The 21437-nt window shown below is 31.1% G+C and overlaps 1 protein-coding gene across 6 annotated transcripts in view; it reads right to left on the minus strand.

Annotated features, from left to right (window-relative positions):
- LOC131845693 (tyrosine-protein phosphatase Lar) overlaps positions 1-21218 on the minus strand; it is a 408432-nt gene extending 387214 nt beyond the window's left edge. For 4 of the 6 annotated variants that reach the window (XM_059194792.1, XM_059194790.1, XM_059194791.1 and 1 more), the window contains exons 1-2: positions 21030-21218; positions 2835-2892 (exon numbers count right to left, since the gene is read on the minus strand). In XM_059194792.1, the coding sequence (XP_059050775.1) occupies positions 2835-2855 (21 nt within the window). In that variant the 5' untranslated portion in view covers positions 2856-2892; positions 21030-21218. Of the gene's footprint in view, positions 1-2834; positions 2893-7725; positions 7824-21029 lie in introns of those variants that run through there. The other 2 variants (XM_059194789.1, XM_059194788.1) reach the window with 2 other exon arrangements.
- Positions 21219-21437: the final 219 nt, after the last annotated feature.

A 21437-nucleotide genomic window follows, 5' to 3' on the forward strand; every position in this document is an offset into this window, starting at 1 on the left:
TTTGAAAGTACAAACATACACGGCCTAAAATAATAAACGTTAAACAATGAGCGTGGAACGCCACATCCCCTGATACCTCGAGCATTAAAACGGAAAGCAATTTCGCGCGGAGAACACTTGTACAACGCTCCCATTCCGTTCGAACGGACAGCCAGGCGATTCATTTCCCTGATGGCCACCCATTACACCGGTCAAGATGGATGGATAACAAACCAGCAATTACACTATAAACACAATGACAATCGAATGTTTTCACTAATTGAAAAAGCCACACGTAGATCGATTCATTTGAGAGCACTATATGAAATGAAAGTTGGAGTATGGCATAGCGTGACGCGACCGTTGAAATATGAACTCCATTGACTTTACGAGCGGTGGTGACATTTATTAATCTAGTGGGTCACCTCCAAACGTATGCTGCGTTCGTTAAATTAATAGACTTTGCGCGTGTAAGCCTACGAAAAAGGATCGACCAACAATTTTGATTGAAGCAATCATTTCAGCTAATCCAGTTTTTATACTAAAGAGACGTGGAAACGGCAACAAAGAGGTTCATAAAACGCTCCCGACTGCGCAGAACTAAAACGATAATGAAGGAATTAGCGAGTCCGCGTCACTTGGCAAAGAATCCTAATCATAATAACTCAAGATCGTATCGCGGGGGTAGACGATGAACAAAAGGCGGCAGAGCAACAATGGCGCCCAACGCGGGCCCGAGAGCCGCGCTAACAAATTACCTACCCGCAGATAACTAAGCAATATTAAATCATAGTAATTTGTGGTTGCAAGACGCAGCCCCTTTTCCCGGTTATCTTGGACGGCTCAAGAATGACTAAGATATTATTGTTATTTTTTCACGGTACATCCAGTGCTCATCTAGTTGTGAATCACTGTAAAATAACTGTTTTATACTATAAAATGTTGGCATGGAACGTGATTAGCCACTGCATTGTATTGATAAGAAGAAGCAGTATTTAAATCAGTCTGAAACATAACATGCAGAAGTTGGCAACTGGCAACTCTGCGTGAAACTGTAATTTCGCCGCTCATAAAACAGGAAACCCGGCAGCGGGGGGCAGGCTCGGTGCAATCGCATCTTTTCACTCGACTCCTTCAGAGGCACATTAGCAATTCTAACCATTGCAATAGTTGCTCGGAAATTGTAATATTTAGTCTTAATAAAGCCATTCGTAACGTTGAATATCCAGAGCAGGCGTGAGGCGGTGCCACGCCACGCCGCGCCGCGCCGCGCTACGACTCGCCCGAGGCGGAACCACTTGCGCTGCTTAAATTTACTGCAAGCCTTTATTCGTGAATGTTAAGGTTTTCATAGATTACATAAACGTACGTAATCACTATCACATTATATGGTACATTATATCAATAATATTTGTTTGTGTCTTATCTTTCATGTTCCATTTATCCAAATAAAAAATATTTAGTATCTACTGAAACTTTATGTACTGACGTACGTACTACACGTACTACGACATTGAATTAATTATTTGAAGTTATATAAATACTTATTATATATTATTATATATAAGGTTCAAGTTCAAAATAAATCATCATTAAGGTATTAGTGTGAATTAGTTAATGAAATAATGATTCTACTTAATTAAAATAAATTGAAACTTTTCTACTACACTATCTTTACTTACTTTTAAATTATACGAAATATACAGTAAATTTTAAATGTGAAAAGTGAAATGCAAAGAGAAATGAATATCAGTATTCTAACCGCTATAAATTTACCACTCAAACAATTCTGAACGTTCTGCGGCTATTGTATCGCATGGGCGGGGATATAGTATATTAATGAACCGATAGGACGCAATATGAACCGCTTTATATAAATTTAACGAATATTCGCCCCGCGGACAATGGACAGTGGCAGTAGAGCCATACCATATGTAACTTTTAAAATATTTTAAACGTTGAAACCGGTGCCAAAATGTTTTAATTCGGCACTTATATAACGCCGCTTAATGTAGTGTCACGAGAGATTTTGCGAACAATTTTATACGGCCAGTATTGTGAGGATAATAACAGTAAATATAGGATAAATAACAAACCACATGCTTACGATAGTATCTATCCACATGGATACGATAGTAGTGGCCCCAACCACATTAAACAAAAATGTATTTAGCTAAATATCTACATATCAAATATTTCCCATAGCACCCTATTGTCCATGCTTAATACTAAAGCATTTGAAGTCATAGTTACTGTATATGTTAATATGTATTCTCTATGCCTTTTTAAGTATATGTATTAAAAATTATAGCAACAAGAAACGACATCCATAATTATTTTCGCCCATCTTATTAATATTATAAACGTGGAAGTTTGTGAGTGTGGACTAATAATTATCAAACCTGAAACCAGAAACATCCAAGCAGGATGGACGTGTTACTCTTTCACGCAAAAACTACTGAATGGATTAGGCTATAAATTTCTCGAGAGTGAAACCGCGGACACAGCTAGTATCTAATATTACACTGGCATTACAAAAGTGTGCCTAGTGCCATCTGTCGGAGGGTACAAATACTTTATCATGTTGGGTCAACGTTTAGTTCAGAATAAGAGCTCAAAGCACAAAACTCCGTTGCCATCTACTGGCAACTACACGAACGTAAGTTAGCGCCATCTATATTACGAATACAGATATTACAAGGCATGTTGGAAACTGCCATCGCAAAGTATTGCATTGGGCGGCGCACAGATGGCAGTAGTCCGTAATTTTGTTAACTAGGTTGTGATGCGTGTTGTATAAAACTAAATTCTTATAAAAAATATTGTAGATAATAATAATAAATCTAGCTACTCACGGGTGTGGTTACGGCCTCCATTTTGAAAAGAATAAAATTCTTTTCTGGAACTAAATGTCTGAAAATAAAAGGAAAGATATTAAAACAAACGGACTTTTTGATATTTTAGGAAACAAAATTATACAAATATGATAACGGCAATAATGTATATATGTGTATACAAGACAGATAAATATTTCTACAATGGAATTTAACAAAAACAAGTACGTCGTATGTACGTGTAAAGGTAATATAAACAAACAAAAGGAGGTCTCTCAATTCGGTAGGCGGATCCATACAACAATAACTAATGATCTGAGAGCGGGTCAAACAAATACAAAGCACTGAACTCCCTTACATATTTCGAAAATGCACTACCTATAGATAAAGAATTGTTTTTTTATTATATTCGTTCAGTACAAATAGGAACTCTACTGGAAACATTAAAATTATATAGATTTTATTCCACAAAACAAACTCCAATATAATTATCTAAATATAGGATTCCACTTAGTTTAGGTACCAGGTAGCAACGTAAAATGTGAATATAGGCTGAAATAAAATCATTATTATTATTTTTAATCATAACAAAATTATACGCAACAAATCGAACGCATCCGCACTCAGCATCAGATGACGGACGAATTTTCTCAAATTTCGTATAATACGATGACTACTAATAATCAAAATTGGTTTAGCATTATTTACATTTAGTACTGAGACGGGTTAACTAGAGAGGCAGATTTGTAGAAAGTCATCTGCGTTGGTATTTTATTCTCATATACTGTTTTAAATTTCACGCAGTCATTATTTAAACATATAATTAAGAAAAATCATGGGATCGATATTACCACATTTTATATATTTTTATTGAGTTTCTGATATTTCGGGAGCGACCCATGATCATGGCCGTTGAAACACTGCTGAAATATCGGGAACGCAATAAAAATAAATGAAACGTTGTAAGATCCCGTATTTTATCCTAATCATTTTATTCTCACCTTTTTTAGTTATCAAGTAATTGCTTTGTAGTCTATGTTTCGGTTCAACAGTGAGATAAAGTAGAGAAATTACAGGATAAGGGGTATACATCTCAGGTCTCTAGAATGGTAACGCATTATCGGTATCACGGGCGACACCTCATAATGTGATGTCCGTAATGTTATATGTACGTCTGTGCGACGACAGTAACCACTTACCATCATATACAGGCTGACTGTTTGCTATTCCAATTACATTAAAAAAAGCTAATAAAAGCTAAAAAGTAAATAAAAGCGTAAATATATTTTCTTCTTACGAACTGATCAAAGAAAAAATATATAACGTACATGAGTTGCTTAATCCAATTAATACTATAAACTGAGTATCACTCCAGTCTTGTAAGTCGACACTACCATAATAGATAGTCTAGACATATCTAGGCTCTACGTACAAAGGTCATTGCCTATAATATATTAAACTAGTCATTGGCTATCAGTAAGTAATAATTACGAGTATAAAGGATTGATTTCTTGAACCAATGAAATCGACAATTTAAACACCTATTTATTGCTTTATGACACCTATAACTATTGGTAATATGTTGAAAAATGTACCTAATAAATATAAAATAAGAACACTGCCTGCATTTTTGAAATAAAAGATAACCTATTTCTTTCCTCATTATATTACATTCTATGGTCACGTCGAATTTCATTAGGATCTGATCAATCGCTTAGTAATAAAGAAGCTACAAATAGACAGAAAAACACACCCGTATTTATAATAGTAGTATAGAAAATGAATTACATACTATGGATAGAAATCAATCTGAAATATTACATATTTTAAAATGTGAAACCTCTTTTCAAATAGACGCATTGGTTTCTATGTTTATCCTCCATACAACTCAAGAAATTCACACTCATTACATTACATTACTTGGAATTTATTAAGAAGAATCGACATAATGCTATTTATTTGCATATTGTATTTTTTGTGAAATGTAATTAGAAATATTAAAAAAAAATCTTAAACCAGTATATCTGTCTGTTTGTCATGTCATCAAGAAAATAGTATAATTGAATTGATATATCAAAAATACACAAGTCAAGACATTAATCAGAGTATATACTCGTATGTATTAACAAAATAAATTTGTAATAATAATCATACAGGGAAACATCCATGGTTGACGAAGATCAGGCAGACGCCGTACTTCTTGGTTGAAAATCCTTAGGCAATTGATTAGAATGATCACCAGGTTACTTTTTAGGACCTCCGTGGACAAATTAAGATCGCCATATCTAATGATCGTCAATCTCCGATAAGAGATGGCGTCTACAGAAGAAGAATAGATCATACAGTGCATTATTATTTACCGTATGATATCGTGAGTCAACTAATATCTTGTATTGTAAAGCTTATTAATAATATCATTTTAGAGAAGTTACAAAAATAGTAGTCCACTGTGAGTCACGGGCAGAGGAGTGATGAGTAATTGGTAAACAATGAATATAAATAAACGATGAATTGGTAAACAAGATGAGAGTACTTATACAAGATATCAGCACTTCACATATGAGAATAATCTGGAATATTTGCTTTTGAAATATATAGTCAAATAAATTAAACTTAAGACTATCATTTGTTAATATTTTTTTGTTTGTAGAAATTGGCAAGTTTATAAACTTGCATGAGCAATGAAAACTTTTTCTATAAAGCCTTCATTCAGTCTTCACCTACAAAAGACATGTTAAAATTTACTATTTTTATTTTATAATAATATCAGGTTCTGTATGAACTTCGTCTGCCCTTATTAGGAAAAATTCCTGTTTTTGCAAAAATTTTCATTGACGCTGCCCTACTGCTGTTGTAATTTATAGGCTATGTTAAAGCCTGCTTTGATACATGGGATCACCATCATTGCAGTCCGGAAGACGTCCACTGCTGGACATAGACTTCCCCCAACGGACAGATCTCCACGACATGGGATACGACACTAAAACTTATTAACTTGTGTTTAACCAAACAAACTCTTCAGCTTTATATTAGTATATATGTACTATTATTAAAAAATGGTTCATTTTTCCCTCACTTGCATCGTTATCTTGTGGAATCGTAACAACACACACATGCAAAAGTTGATTTGTAGTTTATATGTGGTATTAAAAATGTAGTATTTTAGCCAATTTAAAGAATTGCAAGAGGTCATAGAAAAGGTTGAATAACTATATATAAGCCAGGACTAGTTTTTATTAAATTGACGACATCGAAAAGAAGAACAAATAGCGAATACAAAATAAATATCCTTTATAGAAACCGGGCGGCCACTTGAGCAACTTATCATGAAACGTTCAAAAATTATTTCCATATTTTATATATCCATATGACATATACTGGACCTATATCGTAATAAATTGTTAAAACTATTTGCATTTTAGTCTGTATATAATGTTCAATCGAGTACTTCTACGCATTCCAATATAGCATTATAGGAAGAGAATAATATAGCATTAAATCCATCTTTTGTACCATATTTTATTGGTCAATAAAGTAATAACAGAAATAGTATTAATATATCTTGCTCCATTCCTAAGTAAATAACGAAAAGATATAAGATATAAATAGACAGAAACATAAATACTTCTAACTCTTTTTGACGGGAAAAGATTTTTATTATGTAGTATTGACACCGTTGCTAGCAATGTGAACTGTCTGATTAACCATCGCACTATCGTGGTAAATTCCTGGTGAATTCACAACTTAGGACCAAGTGACCAGATTTCATCTTCAACCTTCAATATATGTGGCCTCTAGTGACATAACATTAACGCAAGCCGAACCACCATTCTATCATCTATGAAACAAATAGCTGCTTTCTAACCCTCTCTCACTATGTTTAAAGAAGAATTTCAAGTAAATGTAACACGCAAATTCAAGGTAAATTTAAAGCCGAGTAAAGATCAGTCGACAATAAATGGGCTGTGCCATTATTAGATGTTTCTTGCCCAATTGCTTCGAAGCTCAAAGGATTTAGATTAAATCTAGCATTGATTTAGAAATGTTATCACCCGACTGAAATCTCGATACATTTATTGATCGGAGCCGATTGAATAGATTTAAGGATTTATAATTTAAACCAAGTCCACCAAAGAAGTCTTTAAACGATTTTATCCACGGTAAAAGCAGACTGTGTTATAGTATGAGTATGCTACAATTAAATTTTATTTCAATTCAGTTACGTTACATTTAGTAACCGTCGCCTATATACCTTAACAGAACCACCTATATCACGTTATCATGTGATGTCCGTCATGCTACTCATCCTGAGAACTAAGATATAATAACTCTTATCTTGTAATTTGCCTTCTATTCGAACACATCTTACAAAGCAAGCTGCTTGGTCGCTGAAGTATGTGAGACGGAGATTTTTGCTAACAACTTTTTACAAAGTCTATAAAACTAATTGAAAACTTAGTAACTGCTGTCATTTAATAAAAATTTAAAATGACTAACGTGAATAATAAGCAACTTGGGATAGCCTCGGTCAGCATAAAAGCGAGTGTGTATTGCGATTTATATTTCTTGAGTATTTATATATATATTGAGTATTATTTTCAATTGAAGATTTAGTTTGAGTAACTAAATCTTCAATTGGAATGTATTGTTGTTAATTCTAGGCCAATTTTGAAGATTCTATCTGCAATCAGTAGCTTCTATTTATATAAAATTACAATAAAATATTATAAAGTACAGTTGACCACTAGTATAATTTATGGTATACAAAATACTGTTGTGGTAAACCATTACATTATTATTACATTGTTTACTGTGTTTCATGTACGTTCAGAACAGAATACAGCAATAACCACACTATAATACTAGAAGTATCTCGTTACAATGATTTTCAATTAATTGTATATAATAATACCCTGCCTGTAATAATATACTCTTGGCTCACGTGAAATTGTCTTGAAATTGTGCATTGTGTTGCTCTGGGCCAGCGGTACACAATGCATTTTAACCCAATTACGTGTGAGCTTATTAAACTGCTCCAGTTTGTTGTTGCGGTGGTAGCACATTTCCTGATTCTGTTCTATTCTTAAAATACATTATCGTCTGCTGTTGGTAACTTACCTGAGGGCAGAAATTATTATTCTTTATTATATTCTCCCAAATTTGAATTAAAAAATGAATCGGTATTATTGTAAACATTTATTTAAAAATAATATGAGCTAACTTTCTTGTCAGTTATTTTCTTCTCGAAATGATTCCGACCTGACGGTATATTTGACATATCATAAGAGTTTGTAACAGACCATGAAGAAAAATATTTAGGTTTTGAATTTTGTTTAATTTAATTTGCGGCTTTTTAATTATTTTTTCCTTAAATTTTATTAATTAAATTTACATTTAATTGACATGTTCCTAAGGTACAACAAATAATTTTGTAGCAAAATAATGTAACTGTATTGGTCCATCACATCATACATACACATCGCGTTACGACTGTTATCCTGGATGTGGCAATCAGAGGCGTTGTCAATAGTCGACTTCATTGCGTTCAGACACACTCAACAAGCCTACATTTCGCTGGGTGTATTTGAAAATGACAGTTTACGAGCCTACCGCCGTCTCTCGGGTTTATTTTTGGTTTGTTACCGACGTTTATTTTACAAAGCGAGCGATATATACATTGTTTTGTAAAGTTATTTTTATTGTCTTTTTTATTTGAATATACCATAATATAGATATATGCAACCAGAAGGTTGGTCATCTTCTGGTTGCAACACTTGACATGTCCACACTTCGCTGGACATACATATTTCAATGCAACACCGGAGGGCGAGCTTTCTGAATATTATTTGGATTTGTTCTCTCGGTCTCCTTACCCGAAGAGCGATTTAAAAATTTAAATCATCTTACGAAGTTTTATTTTGTTTCTACCAGGTTTGAACTCACTAATGGAACATTAAAAAAAGTAGGTACGCTTACCGACCAGACTTGAGACGGAGGTGTTAAATCAGTCTAATATCCGTTCTAATTCAAGTTGTAGTTAATTCTGTAAACAGTTTGCATAACAAATCTGACGGGATAATAGCCAAGCAACTTAACAACTATTATTGAATTCAGATTCTAGGTTTTGATACACCGTTATTGTCACTCTAACTATTGTCTTTTAATAATAATAACTATGGGCATTGTAACACAGTCTAAGCAGAGCTTGTATTACCAGTACTAATAACTGCGAAAAATATATACATAGATAGAAACATAATGTATGTGGATACATAGGTATAGGTATACAGTTATATTCATGTAACAAATGTTTAGTATAGTATATCCAATTGCATAAAATAAAAGATATTAAAAGTCGCTTAGTTGTCTAGTGCTTTGGCACTAACTCTGTTCAAAGCGGGACTATGAGGGTGAGTAATAATACATTATATAAAAACATATACATATACTCCTAATATAGCTGAACAACAGTATCTTCATATAGTGAGAACATGCTATAAAACTGAGAGGAACCCCTTGGCTTATCATTCGATTTACATTGACCTTATTTATCATTAGAAATCATCAAAAATTACACAGCCAAACTATGTAATTTCTACTTTATTAATATAAATGGAATGATAAATAAGGTCAATGTAAATTGAATGATAAATAACGGTGCACCTGATGATAAGTCATAACTTAGGTGTAAGAGATGGTTACCACCGTCTCTTCTGCACGTGTACAATCCAATATTTCCTTAAACAACTATGAAATGTTAGTCGATTACGAGCTTCTAAAATGACTCATTTCGCTTGGACTTTAGCTTAACGCGCCAATAACAGATTGTAATGTACATAAAATACTTAATAGTATACGAAAACACGTTATCTTGTAAATAGCGGTAAGATCAACATATAAAATAGAATGGCAATTGCAAATAAGCAGTGGAAGAGTTAATCTGCGTGGGTACCTCTATCTCATCGATTACCACCAATCTGTCTGCACCAACTGTGGTCTTACTTAACAGTTATGATTTGACAATGAATATACAGAGAAAAATTTACAAATACCATTTCAGTTTTAACAATGGCAATTAGGGTCATTAAGATACTAGGAACGTCATAGTATTTATTGTAGTAAATAATATATTTTTCTAAGTATAAAACCCTAATATCGGGCTACTCAAGAAATACTCCAATAGACTATTACTATTGAGTAAAAACAACAGGCATAATGACCCTCATGAGGGCCCTCACAGGACACTGCAAACTGAACAAACATATGGCAAACCTAGGCCTATGCACAACAAAAATCTGCAGATTTTGCAAAATTGAAGAGGAAACTCTACTGCACATCCTATGTGGTTGTAGCCCACTCATGCATAAACGAAATATCTCCTTTGGAAAGTTTACACTCTTTCCTGACAAAATAAAATCCATCGCTCCTAAGAATATCCTTTAATTCTTGTCCCTGACGGCTCTAGGTAGCGAACTTTGAAAAGGCCGAGCACAATAGATCTATATAGGTCGCAGGGCTCACGTCCATGCACCTGACAATAGCCCAAACAACCCAATAAAAAATGTTTGAAGCGTTAACTACTTTTAATTTTATTCTTTCAATAATTCTACTTATTTTTTTTACTTTATTGATATACATATATATTTTTAAAATAATCATTACATAGTATAAAACAAAGTCGATGTCGCTGTGTGTCCGTCCCTTGTATGCTTAAATCTTTAAAACTAGGCAACAGATTTTGAAGCGGTTTTTTTTAATAGCTCTATCCATTCAAGAGTAAGGTTTATATGTATAATACATGTATACCCGGGCGAAGTTGGGGCGAGTAGCTAGTATTCTTATATGATAATATACGAGCATAACTGTAATAAGTTTCATCACATTTTTATGTAAATTTATAAGAAGGACAAAACTATATGGAAAGTTGACCATATACAGAAAATAATAAGTGTAATAAATTTTACAGTATGCCATATAAACATTGCCCATTGCAAGATATTATCAAATGTTACATAATCCTTGTGTGCCAAAAAAAATATTTGTTACAGGTCGATTACATAGTAAGTAAAATTAACTCCACAAAAAGCAACCTAGGTGGACTTTGAAATAAGTCATGTGGGTACTTCAGCGTCATATCCTACTTCATCCACCAAGTAGAAGTTGAAGAGTAGTAGTAGAATATAACTTTATAGGCTATATTCTGTTGAAGAGATAAATCAATCAGTGAAATTACTTATTATTAATAAGAGGCATGACATCAATCCTCCGCAATAAAAAACTTATAAAAACAAAATTTATAAATCAAACTTAATTTCAAGCACTGTTTAGTAGTTATGCTTATTTTTTTAATCTACCATTCATTCGGATATCTGTCATCACAAGAAGAACGAGCAAGAAACATGCATAATGCCCTTTCAAATAATTTTTATAACTTTACATTTTTAAGTTGAAATATATTAATACAAAGTTGGTAGTTTATTTTGAAACATTACACACACCAATTCATTAGAGTAAACTTTTAAATAATTAATTAAATTAAATCAGTCGTTATGATTGGAGCTGATCTGTCTTACAAGCAATACTCGTTCACGAGTATGACGGACCAACGCACGAACGGTTCACGGTCATCGTCACATGATAACGTGATGTCCGTAATGTTGTTCATGTATACACGCGACAGTTACTACTTACTTACTATCAGGTTGGCTGTGAACTCATTTGCAATTCCAATTATATAAAAAAACTGTATCGACAGTAAAAACCTTGGTAATACCGTTATCTCTATTTGTCTAGTTTAATAATATTCAATTACGTTGTAAATCACACGACAAAATTAATTTCTAGAAATTAAGTATTAAAAGATATTTCTTTAGATAAAATTCCCGGCAAATAATTTTCCTTCGTTGTGAAGGTTGACTAGAAAAATCCCTCCAGGCGATACGTCGAACTACTAATTTATTTTTCTTTATATAATGTTTTTGGTATATACTTATTTATACGGACTTACAAACAAATACTCCCAAAGAAGTCGAAACATACTCCATTAGAAAATATTACTCTTAACCGGCTGAACGACAAACTTCAGAAATAAACATTAACTACTAAAAAAATTATCGACAGTCTTAAAGTATTTCCACACCAAAAAACATATATTGAAATAAGGAATCATAAACTAAACAATTACGCAAAACTGTAATAGTATTGTTCTTAACTATAAGAACAATACTGATAAAAATAATAGAGGAAACAATTCAAAACCTTTAAATAAATCATTTTATGTGCTAAATGCCATATTACAAAATTAAATTATTTCGCACTAGAAGATATATATGATTAAAAACAATATATAAGTACTTATATCAGTTGTTTAGTACCCATAACACAAGCTTGGGACGAGGTGAGGTGGTGCTGTGTGCATTGTCTTATATGAACTATATTAACAAAATTTATTTTAAACTTTGTACCTAAGATATGTCTATGGGAATTATCCACCTATAGGGACTGCAGAGATATTTATAAGGATAGATATTGATTAAGTATTAATAGAAAATCATAATTAATTAGTAATAAAGAGCATAGTGGCACAGTTACGTGGTTTACTATAGCAACGCCGACGACCATGACTTCAAATCTGACTGATTGTAAAAAGAATTTTTTTGTCAATTTAATTCCTATCTATACCAAATCAAATTAATTGGAGTGACGGCGGTAGGTTCGTTCTCCATTGGGCACATTGGCTGAAATGAAAAAGTTTAATCCATCACATTTAAATTTACTACTGTTCTACTCTTCCTTAGCAACAGTAATATCATAGGTACAACTGTGATGTAATGTAACTAAGAATAATTTAGTGGATATACAGCAGTAAATACTGCTAATATAAATATATAAATAATGGATTAAAGGTCTATATTAAGTATTTATTATATATTTTTCTAGGACGATCGAAAACTTTAATACATTACATTTATAATTTTTACTGACTGAATATCTCCAATACTCTCTGCTTCATTGGTTTCAAATACGCCCAGCGAACTTGCTATGCAAGCGCTGCGTTAACGACTACATCGATAGTTATTACACTTGATGACCCGATGAACTTATCATATCGTATCAGCTGTAAGATATTTTATTACAATGTTTAATCAACCTTCAGACCACAATTCAGTTTGATTAATAATAAATACTAACTGTAAAATAGATGGCTCGCTATTAAAAATTAATCCGTAATCGGAAATAATGATTCAAATATAAAGTTGTCATGTTTTTATCTCATATTTTTCTATCAAGTACATTTAAGGTTTTTCCATTTTATTAAAACCATCACTGTATTACACTGAAGAAAACATTAATAAATATAAAAGCAGTCAAGATTTGTTTTATATTTTAGAAAATGTATATATATACTACCAGTTATCCTCAACTTCGTCTGCGTGAAATTTAACGTTTTTTTATTAATATAAATAAAATTTGTAAAATAAAGCCCCAGTCCTTAGAACATTAGCTATCTGCGAATCAAAATCCCGTCAAAATCGGTCTAGCCATTTCAGAGATTGAATAAACCAAACAGACAGACAAAAATTGTTATTTTTTTATGCAAGTACCTTACATGCGCATTTAGTCAAAGCTGTTAACTTGAAATTAAAAATGGACACTACAATTTTATTTCTTTGTATAGATAAGATCTTATATATATAAAATTCTCGTTCCACAATGTTAGTTACCATACTCCTCCCAAACGGCTTGATCTATTTTTATGAAATTTTATATGAATATTCAGTAGGTCTGAGAATCGGCTACTATCTATTTTTCATACCCCTAAGTGGTAAGGGATATCCACCCCTAAATATATATTTTTTATTTTTTCGACATATTTTATTTTCATTTTATTATTATTTAGGATTGAAAAATACATACAACCCTAAATTTTCACCCTTCTAGCATGAACCCCTATTTTTTAATAGTGATTTTAATTTATATGGCAAAACAACGTTTACCGGGACAGCTAGTAGATATAGGTATGTAAAAATTACAAATGCAGCTCTGTTATGTATATTAAATAACATATTTAAATAACGTTTGCTTATCAAAGATTTAATATTGCGCGTTTTAAGTTCACTGAGCTGAACGTGACGTAGTTGTCGAGACAGGTTAATCGTGCACTCTGCATTTCTATTGCAAGATCAGAATCTAGCGTATTAGTTCTACAATACACCTAGTATACCTTTAATATTCCTTTGATATGATTATTAAAGGCTTAACTCTGCATTTCAAATACTCATCTATATCAATATAATACGGGGCAAAGATTGTATTTTTTATATGCTTGTTTGTTGGTACAAACTTCTCAACATTCCATGGATTCACCGCGCGGATACCGGGTCCATCCGGGTATAGCGGGGAGAGAAACTTCGAACTGATCCCGTGACTTGTGACACGGGTGTAGGTTTAAAGGGCCTCATTCCAATACTAATATTATGAAGAGATTGGATTTTGTTATGAAAAAAGCAAATTCCAAATCCGCGAACAGATTTCAGAAATTCATTCTCCGTCTGAAATGTTATATTATTCCAGGCTTACATAGACTATAGTAAAAATCATAAAGTTATTAACACCTACGCGAAGCCGTGGTAACCAGTAACCAATAATGGATAAACTAAAAAATAATTCTTTTACTTAAAAATTCTGTCACATAGATATAGTAGATAGTTACGTTACCTGCGAATAGCGGGCTGTATTCTACGCAGACAGCACCGCAGCTATAAATATATCCCAACTAATCGATCCAGCAGGATTCAAACCCCCATCTCTATACTATTAGTAGTATGACCTAGGACACCGTACTGACATTGGGTGTCGACTAACTTAATATACAATTTAACCATTTCAATCTATAAAATTTGTGAATCTTTTATATAACATAGGTACCTGCTTAATATTACCTATTGATTTAACTTTATAACACCTTTAGAAGAACAATGTGCTTACTATAACAATTCAAGGTGGGATAAACTTAAGCATAGTATATTAGTAGCATTTTAACTGATACCAAAAAAGCGGAGATTCTTAGTCGGCAATATTCGGTTACATGTTAATAAATTAAACGTCTACATTAAAATAAAACCTCCAGCTAGTACATTTTAATAGCAAAATTGAGTATGTAGGTTTACACTTTCATATTTATAACATGATTAACTAGTAATTCTTCAAATATTCGTTTTAGTTATAGCTATATATATTATAATAGCCTACAAACTAAAACGAGTATATTTAGAGGCACATTTGAAGATATCCTAATATCTTAGAAACTAAATAAGGCTTCTGTAATCTATATGTGAGCAAAATTATAACCATTTATAAATATAACGATTATTGTTGGGTGACCGAACTCTTGAATCTTGGCTTGAAATATTCCCATACCGGCAAAGAATGAGGCGGCATAAATACGTCTCGTCCTATTACAATGAATGACCTATATTTTTCTCCAGCTAGAATATTCGTCCTACGCATTAGTCTGCCACAATTTGAGAGATTGAAAGCAGTCAAGACAAGGCTGAATACATTGATCCCGCAATCGGACAAATAATTTCTAAGTGTTACATACCTAACTTGGCGACAGGATTTTTTTATAATTATTTAACATATACTTTTTTTATTACTTTTATATTTCATTTTTATAAAAGCCCACAAATATACCAAGAACAGTCGTCCATAAGTTTTTTTTTATTACAACGATATTCGAGCCCATAAATAGAGCTCATTTCTGCCATTTTTTTGCTTCTCGTATGCATTTCTGAAAAGCTATTGTTACTTTTTTCGTAAGGAGGAAAGTGAGGGCTCGAAATTGAAAAGTAAATAAGTACTTAGTATAAATTTTGTATATATATTATAGGAAAGAGAATTTATCACCCACGTCTCCAAAGTTTCTTCACGAAATTTTAATTTACTACACTTGTAACATTATTGTTGTAGTAACACTATAATAATATAAAATGAAAATATCCTTGGCCAAATTATTTATGCGATGTTTTTTAATTTTTTATCCAAAAAGACATTATTTGATAACACCATTTGATAGAATAAAAATATTCGCCCGAATACTGAACTAATAGCCATTACACACTAATACATAGGTAATTGTAATTGTTCACGCCAGAGGAGCATCATTGAAATCTATTAAATTCTTTTAAAATCTTGCGTCATCGGTATGGACGAGCAATCATAACAATCGAGAATCGAGTGAATGTACAAAATCAGACGAGAAATCTTGTGACATTGAAGAGTTGGAAGGTAACTGAAAGGTCGAGAATTTTTAAAAGTAACTACATTTACGACAGTTCCCTTACGTGTTAGACAGAGAATCTTACTTTGTCAGAGGTTTATATTCATACAAACATATCCCTTCTCCTACTTTTATAACTCATGTATGCACGTCATATCCCAATATTCTTCCTTTTTTCTAAGACAGAAATAACATAATCTATGTGATCAGGATAAAATCTTTCAATTTCCTTGATTATGATATGTTAATAATAAAATGATCCCAAATAGCTATAGGAATAGCTAATATGGAATTTGGAAATACATTTAATTATGGTTAAATATGCGTTTATTAAACGCTATTTTCGCGATAATACACGCTAGGGTCATAACAGATGACAGATTCTATTTTATTTTAAAAAAGTAACAACCAAAACATATACATTATATAAGTTACATTGATGATGTTGCGTAAAATACACAAAGTGAAGTTAACGTCCTCCATTTAATAGACGGTTGAAACATGAGTAAATACACCTACCTAAATAAATATATCAATGTTGTGTCCCTTGTTCCAATGGATATGACCTGGCAATGATCTAATGTACCAGCATTGGCCACTGTGCCTATATGTGTACATTATTATCCCAGAGGATTATAGTCCCCCGTGTTATTATTCCCCTTGTGTATTTGTTTCTTTTTCTTGTGTAACCATATACTTTCTTATGTTACGCAATAGCTATAATTTTTTCTATTAGATACTAAAATGGGCAGATTTATAGCTCAATATTAGCCATTTAACAGTTGCAGAGAGAAACAGTATGATTAACAAATGCATTTTTGAGGAACTTCAGGATTTTTAACATTATAACTTACCTGTAGACCAAATTACTGCAAGAACTCACATCCAAATAACTTATAAATTTTTAGAATAATAATAAATAAGCCGTCCCGAAGCAAGGACCACGTCTTAAAGAAAGTATTTAATATGAACATGGTTGGACGGAAAGGGAAAGGACCACCGAAAACAAGATGGATGTTTTGTGTGAAAGATGATATGCGTAAAAGGAGAGTAAGCTCAGATATAATGGCCGATAAGGATTAGTGGAAGAAGATGACATACTCCGCCGACCAATGAAGATAAATCGTGTAAATTTCTAATAAGTGAATGTTTTTGAGATTAGTTACCTAATTACTTTTTTGGATTGATCCATTACAAATAAAAATCAAAACATTCTCGTCTATGAGAACATTAATTTAGATTAGTAAATATTTTTTATCAAAATTAATTGCTTTATCTATTATGTTATGTTTAATAACAATCACCAACCATTTGTTTACAAAACATATATCTTTATCAAAACATAAAAAATTAAGCTATAATAATTAATTAAGAGATGGTAAATAAATTTGAACACAAAGTAATGTGAAGATAAAGTGTAATACACTTAGATAGGTCTACTGTACCAGCGGACACGATAAATATGAGATGAGGTTGATGACACCCCGATTTGATAATATGCCAAAGATATCTGTAATCTAACCGTTCACTGGTTACTCTCAGTGAACCTTATATAATGAAGGCTGTACACAACTTGGCACCATACATCAAGGACGGCTCATATTAATTTAATATTTATGTTGTATATTTCACAGAGAACCAACTAGGGCCAATGGACTCAGTATTATAAATATTATATACATACATATTAATAACAAAGCAAGTTTATTCGCCTTATCTTTACTGGAACAGTGTTGCCACCTTAGTACTTTTATCACGTATGAATTTGACCCTCCTATGGTGGGAAAAATTTGCTTCTGTTGATCAAAAGTGGATTTATTCCTAGATTTGAAAACGATGCAAATAATTACAAAGTAACAGTAATAAATTACTTAAATAAATTAATAATTACAAAAATGTTGTGATTACTTAAAGTAATAAAATTAGTAATCTATTTTTTTTATAATATTTATCAAATAAATTAAATATAATAATAATATTAATAAATTAAACAACTTATTTTCTTTACAATAGTTATTAACATTGTTCAATTAAACTGAATAATGATTGATGTTGTTAGTACTGTTTTTCATGCAAAATTGTGTTATTGGTTTCCAAAGTTGTGTTTAAGTGAATTGAAGAAAGCTTGTACAAATTTTGTTGGCAACACTCTACTGGAGTGACTGTCATACAAGAATGTACTATGAAACTATAAGAACTCAAATAAGCATATTTATATATTCAGAGATAAGAAAGAGTCATTTAGAAGGTCACTACTGATACTAATGCAAGTCCTATTTATACTACAATCCTAGGTTTAAAGGCAGAGGATACTCAGGAAGCTTGATTATGAAAATTTCTAAGTTTACATACAATTTTAAATTATATATGACTGCAGGAATGACTTTACACTTAATTTGACTCAGATTGTCACCGTTAATTTAATTGATTGAGTACTACTACATTTCCTGCTTTAAATACTCTTTCCTATTCATAAATTATGCAAATATTACACATATAAAATACTACTATAATATATATATACTTATATTTATTCTAATTAGTTTTTATAACAATGGCATACAGTTAATAATTAAATAAGAGCAAATTAATTAATTGCTGGTAGTTTGTTTTCCTTAATACAATGTATAATGACTTAATTGTTAATTTAATTTATCTAAAGTAATATTATATATAATGTTAAGAGGAAGTATTTGATTTTACAGCCTCTGTTGACTACTGATTTCTCATACAATTTAGTTCCAACTGTCATAATTTCGATTCCTCATACAGTACAAGCAATTGTTCATAAGTAAGATTGTTTGTATCCAGCTGGGTGTTTTCTATGTATATTATGTATGTATTTGCAAAAAAATATATGTACTTATATTAGTTGTCTAGTGCATAACAGAAGCTCTGTTTACCTTGGGACTAGATCTTGTGTGAATTGTCCAGGGGTAAATTATTATCATTTCTACTGATAAGAGATGAGATCTAAGAATAACTATCCTATTTGAAAAATATATACCTCCATACATAGAAAGCTATATTATTTATGGATAATAAAATTATAAAATACATCATGTATTTTATTTTTAAAACCACTTGTTATTAACAATTTAATGTTTGCATATCATCTTTTATAGTAGTGTCATCAGTAATATTTCAATTTAGAGACTAAATTATTTCATTTACATTGAAATTGATAATTATTTAAATATGAGTATAACATTATTTTTCTATGCTTATTTTTTAAAACAATGTTAAGTTAAACTCTCAGTGTTATGATGCAGTAGATTAAATTAATTGAGACAATAAGTTAAATTGAGATTAATTTAAAAAATAATTTTAAGGTAAGATTGTATTTTAATGAAATGGTTGTTATTTACACTAAAAGAAAGTAAAACGCTACATTATGTTACACTATAAATTTAAGTAAACCCTTAAATTAAGGTCTATGTGGTCTAGTGGTTTATATTAGAAAAATACCTTACTTCCGATGGTAGTAAGTTCCATTTCTTGCATAGTACAAAACATTTGTATTATTGAGTATGATTGTCTGTATTAATCTTGGTGTTTTCCATGTATAACATGTATGTATATAAGATATATATATATATTTAGTAAGTATGTCTATAAGTTGTCTAATATCTATAATACAAACTTGAAAATAGATGGCACTGTATGTGTTCTGTATTCTCCTAGATTATTACTATTATTATTACTGAGAAAATGTAGTGGAAATTACAATTATATGAACAACAGAGATAACCTATTTGTACATATTGAATAAAAAAATTTAATTTTATATAGTTAATTAATTAATGTAAGTCTGTTTGGCTATGCATATATAAAAACATCAATATATTTATAATTAACCAAGTGTGGGCAAAATAGTTCATATGTTATTAATTTACTTAACTGTTCACTGGACTAGATAAGTTCTAAAATAATATAGAATTTTACAAAATGTCCCACAACACTAGTGCTCAAACTCTTTAATTGTTATATAAATACTATAACAATATTTAGTATTTATTTGTAGATTTAGTTATGTTCTTTTTGTCAGTATATTATTATTAATATATATTGTAATAGTATATTTCAAAGATGTCATAATGTGGTCATCATGTGATAAAGAATTATCATATTACTATTACAAACATTGGTGAAGGTATCTTGTGAGATAAATCACAAGCACATATGGCATGTGAATCATGTTTTAAGATAATACACACATGTGTCTCTCCATAAACATACTAGGTCCACTCACATATTGTAACAAGATGTTGAAATAATAAAAATGTTTATTTTCTCATATTTCTACATGTACAACTTCACTGAGTTATCAGCTTAGTATCAAAATGTATTTTAATTGTAACTTTATTTATTTATAAACTTATATAATCGATTTAATTTAGTATTCTAAACAACATAGAGTTGTTCTTTCAAAAAATATTTAGAAGACATGGAAATAAGATTAATTACATTACTTAGAATTTCTGCCATCAAAATTAAGTCATGTTCGTGTCTAGTTTACTTTTTAATTTACTTTTTATTCCCAAACTGAAAATATTTAGTTAACTTTATCAAAACATTGCAGATGAAATCTGTTCACAAAGATAATTGTATTTCTGTGAACAGATTACTTAGTGTAACTGTTTTAATATTTATAAACCAAGAACGCGTGAATATTTGTTTTTAGTAAATTAATATATAGAGCAATTAGACTTTAAAGCTTTTTCTTTGACAAAGTTTAATTGGTAATAAATTTTTCATTTCGCGATAACCTATGAAAATTAATTTATTCGCCCAGCGAACTCTCTGTCAGCTAAATGAAACTGCACTATATTACAAGAAATAATTATCTTTTCATAATTTAACTATATTTATTGAACCAATAAATAGGCCAATAAATCCTAAATTGTGAACAGAAACATAAATTAAATACATACCCTTAGAAGTACAGTATAGTTATGAGGTCATCCAAAAGTCCAATAAGAGAAAACATTATCACGAAAAAACACACAATGCACAGTTTTCACAAACACATAATTCCTAATAAATTAATTAATCCACACCCGCGCAAATATTAAAATCTGTTTCTTATTGACATAAACACAAACTGAGCGTACGCCATATGCAGGTACGTTCCACACATTAGATCACTGTCATTTTATTCTTACCGGTCTGGTTCTAAACTTTCATTCAACTTTACGTTAATTGGTATTGCTTCTCCTCTTATTCACAATCTTATTAATACAATTACACAGATAAACGCTTTTAAAATATCAATGAGGTTTTTATTTAAAAAGATGAAACTTAAGGTATTTTTAAGATTCAAGATAAAATAACCTAGAAAT

Source organism: Achroia grisella, unplaced genomic scaffold (assembly GCF_030625045.1).
Source record: "Achroia grisella isolate CSIRO2021 unplaced genomic scaffold, CSIRO_AGI_Agris_v1 utg478, whole genome shotgun sequence".
Lineage (NCBI taxonomy): Eukaryota > Metazoa > Arthropoda > Insecta > Lepidoptera > Pyralidae > Achroia > Achroia grisella.